This window comes from Buceros rhinoceros, unplaced genomic scaffold (assembly GCF_000710305.1).
Source record: "Buceros rhinoceros silvestris isolate BGI_N320 unplaced genomic scaffold, ASM71030v1 scaffold1492, whole genome shotgun sequence".
Lineage (NCBI taxonomy): Eukaryota > Metazoa > Chordata > Aves > Bucerotiformes > Bucerotidae > Buceros > Buceros rhinoceros.
In genome coordinates, this window is record NW_010400436.1 from 26,706 (window position 1) to 30,713 (window position 4,008).

General features: G+C 37.6%; 1 protein-coding gene across 1 annotated transcript in view; it reads right to left on the reverse strand.

The window, feature by feature from the left end:
* The window catches only part of RANBP2 (RAN binding protein 2), a gene marked incomplete at its 5' end in the record, with an annotated part of 33,994 nt that overhangs the window by 25,777 nt on the left and 4,209 nt on the right, over positions 1-4,008 (reverse strand). The window contains 4 exons of the mRNA XM_010131834.1: positions 78-256; positions 769-978; positions 1,822-1,912; positions 2,611-2,803. Of these exons, the coding sequence (XP_010130136.1) occupies positions 78-256; positions 769-978; positions 1,822-1,912; positions 2,611-2,803 (673 nt within the window). The remainder of the gene's footprint in view (positions 1-77; positions 257-768; positions 979-1,821; positions 1,913-2,610; positions 2,804-4,008) is intronic.

The window sequence follows — 4,008 nt, forward strand, 5'->3', positions numbered from 1 at the left end:
AAAAAAAAAAAGAAAATGTTAAATACCAAAAAAATTAAACTGTACAGTGCATTTAAGAACTTGGAATGTTTACTTACTTCAAGGTCCAACAGGCAAATGGATTCAGGAGCATCTGTCTCAAGTCTTGATGTTTCCTGGGGCAAGTGAAAAAGCTGTTTTAACCATTTGCGCATTGGCGGTAAGACTGACATTGAGTTCCATTGCAAGCCAAGCCACACGAGGTGCTGGAGACTACCATTGTGCATTCGAACAGCACCTATGCAAAAACAAAGTTGGATGCAGATGTCAACCTCCTACAAGTCAGCAAGATTTATATCTGATCAAAGCCAATTTTCACATTTTAATCTGTCAAAGCAGCCAAAGGCCCTCTGCAGACCAATGAGCATCAACAGTCCAACTTTCTCTTAAAGATTACCAACTTCAAATTAGCCAAACATATCAAGTAGACAGTTCATCTGAGTGTTCAAGCTATCAACCCCTTAAGCTTCTCTGAGGGTGACTCTCGGATTTCCTTTCACTTCCATCCTCACCCTATTCAGTCCAACAGGTGACTATCGTTAGGAAACATATCTACTTTTCCAAAATTTGTAAAGAATTATTCAAGAAGCACTTCTTTACTTCACAGTAAAGTTTAAGTCTTTCCTAGGACATTAGGGCAAGTTTGGATAGCTGTTCTAGATATTCATCTTTTGTTGTAATACAAAGTCTTTGTAGAAGAGCTTCTGGTACAGAAAGTTGTCTTGAATTTCAGAAAGCAGCACCTCTTACCACTATCGTATTTATTAAGTTCCACCTGTATGGGAGCTTGTGGACTGATATTTCCAATATCATCTGTGCCAATAAAAGATCTCTCTCTAGAAGCTCCGCTCTCAAACAGGCTATCAACCAATGTAAATGAACCACTCTTGTTTGCAAATGACTCCACAATCTCTTTAAAGAAGTCTTGCTTGCCATGGCTTAAGTTCAGCAGCATGTGACCTAGAAAACAAAAATACCACTTCACATAAATAAAGCAGTAAAAAAATAAGGAAAGTAATATTCAAAACATTGGACTTGCTACTGAAGGCTGGGTGGAAATCAGGATCTCCCCTTATGAAACCTACAAATGGTTAAGTTATATTCTTTCTCCCCATAATTAGGTCAGTGTTTCAGAACATAGGCTTTCCAAGCTTTTAGTGACAACAATCTCAAAGTATTTGTAAATCACAGTTCTTTGCAAAAACAAAGCCATCTTATTATTATTACTACTTTAGGGGTATTGCAACTGCCCTTAAAATACAAGCAGAAGTTTGTCTTACTACGACCCATTCCGAAAAAAATGAACCCGATGCCTAATGGGTTGGTTTGTTTTCATCTAGGTCCTGAAAGTCTGTAGACTCGAAAATTGTCTATAATTAGCAGCAAGAAGAGCAAAGCTGATGAACAAGTAAGAGGGTGAAAAGGACAGGGAAACAGTAATATTTTTTCATCTTGGGGCTAAGAATTCTTCCAAAATAGTATCAGCAGGCAGAAGCCATTTCCAGTAGGTTAAGGGACCATAAATTTCAATTCTATCTTAATACAGGCAAGACAAAAAGGAGAAGACACCCCACACTTGAAAAAACCCCAACAAAACAAGAACATACTTTTACTAGAACGCTAAAGAGAAGAGAAAAAACCTTTAAGTGTCAGGATCAAACTACTGTTTTGTTTTACATACGTAGTCAGAATCTTGCACATTGAAGTGTTAAAAATCCATCTCAAGATAACCAATGTGTTCTTTAACAAACCACTTAGCCTTTAAAGTATCTAAAATGGAACTATGTAGCTATTTTTTATTACCAGACTGGCTTTTTCGATCACAGGCCAGTATTTCTAGCATATCTTGTCCAGTTTGATCCCCCTTTATTAGTTTTGACTTTGGTTTAGGAACCTGGTGAAGTAAGGAGAGAATTGTTACAGCTTTTTCACAATAAGTACAGTTCATTTAAATTAGCCTTAAGATTAGAAAACAAGCTTATTTTTAGCATTAGAAAACTACAGAAAAAAATTCATTCTGAAGGCACTATGCCATGTATCCCACAGTGGGGGGTAGCACGTGAAACCCACCCAAAACCCCAAGGTAAGTAATAATAGTTACTGCAAGTAACATTAGCTGTGCACAAGAGTAAGTAATACCTGGACTGCAAGCAGTGGCATAAAAAGGACAATCAGTTTTACATCATAAGTTAAAAAAACTAAGCTTTATTTTTTACTTCTGCTGTCTATGCCAGAAGTATATGGGAACTATTCAGTTCATCCCCTTCCCTTCCTATAGCAATAAACATAATACTTAACATATGTGTTCAGCTGTACTACAGGAAAAGGAATACACCATAGGAAATAAACTCACTAGCCTTTAAGAATCAGGTTACTCTGAAAGGAAACAGCTAAGGATACATTTTCACCTTATTCATGTCATTTGATACCTTTTAAAGAATTCTAAAAGAGTAGCGTTTGGTCAGTGAGAAGGGAGTCTTGTTAGGCACGCAAACACTAGTTCATCTCAAAAATACAGGAGTTCAACATACGTACATAAAGAACATTCCAAGAGCTGCAACAGTTAAAGGCATAAACTGAAAAATTACTTACCTGGAAACTTATCAGGTAACATAATGTTGCTAGTTCACACACAGCTCTCCACTGTGCCTCATTGTGTTGGGCCATCTTCAATAGCAAAGTTCCAGCATGCATGTATAGCTGTCCTTTCATTTCCACAAAGGTACGAGACAACTCATCAGCCCCATTCACATATGGTTTCACTGACTGAAGCACACGATCAAAACTAAAATGTAGAGAAGACTCATTCTAAACAGAGTCCTGGTAAAAGCTGTAGCAGATTCTTTTGGCTGATGTTATTTAACTGTGAATCAAGTAACTTCATGAATCAGTGGTTAGTGCTGCCTCTGTTGCTGAAATCTCGGTTGCGCTATAAAGTACAATAACGGTCTTGAACTCCCAAAGCTCTCAACTTAGTTTACTGACATAAAATATATTCATTACCTACATATTCAGTGTTTTTCAGCACATCTTTGCACAGCTGCTTTCAAAAGTGTTCTCCCAAACCACATGGATAAACTTGTTCACTACTGCAGATTTAAGACATGCAGGAGGCACTAGTCACTCTGCTCTTCTGTTTCCTTCATTTATCAGAAAGGCCCAAAATACAGCGAGACAGGTTCTTCAAAAGATACTGTAGAAATCTGAACTGCTGCGGGCTAGTATACAACCCCCACTCAGGAGAGGCCTTCCAGAAAACTTAAACCACACTTTCAATGACCTGACAAAACTATAATGGCTGTTAGTATTGCCATGATCTGAAAGTGCTTCATAGGTAACAACCTTGAAAGGCTCTAATAAAAAGGCAGCAGAAAACCTGAGATCGTTTTGGTCAATGATAGAAGAGAAAAAGAAAATATAGCATACTTGGGCATTTAGAAAATATAGCACAGTTGGGCATTTAGTATTCCCTAACCATTGCCTGTATTGTTTCAAATACTCATTCAGGATTAACAGACTGCAGAATATTGTTTTACAAATGACAATACAACAGCAGCCATTGCATAATTGAGGACCAAAAATCAAAAGAAGAAAGTGGAAAGGAACACAGATCTTAATCTATACAGTAACTACAAACACTGCTTTGCATTACTTTAGGTGTGCCAGCAGGTCCGCTGCTTTAGCTGGCCCTGTAACACCACCAGTTTTACCAAAGGAGAGTGAAGGAGTGTTCTTATTGCAAGTGGCTTCCTCCTTCACAATTTTATTATATTCCTGAAGTTCTTAATTATTCCTCTCTGTGTCATGTTAACTTGGAACAAAATGACCAAGACTGATACATAAGAAGTGGTTTGGGGTTTGGTTTTTTTTTGGTTGTTGGGTGGTAGTTTAATTGTCTTGGAAATTTGGATTAGTCAGTTGCTGAAGTATAGAACATTCTCTTGCTGAAGGGAAAGAAGGTACAAACTTAATTGACCCAGAATGTGAAAG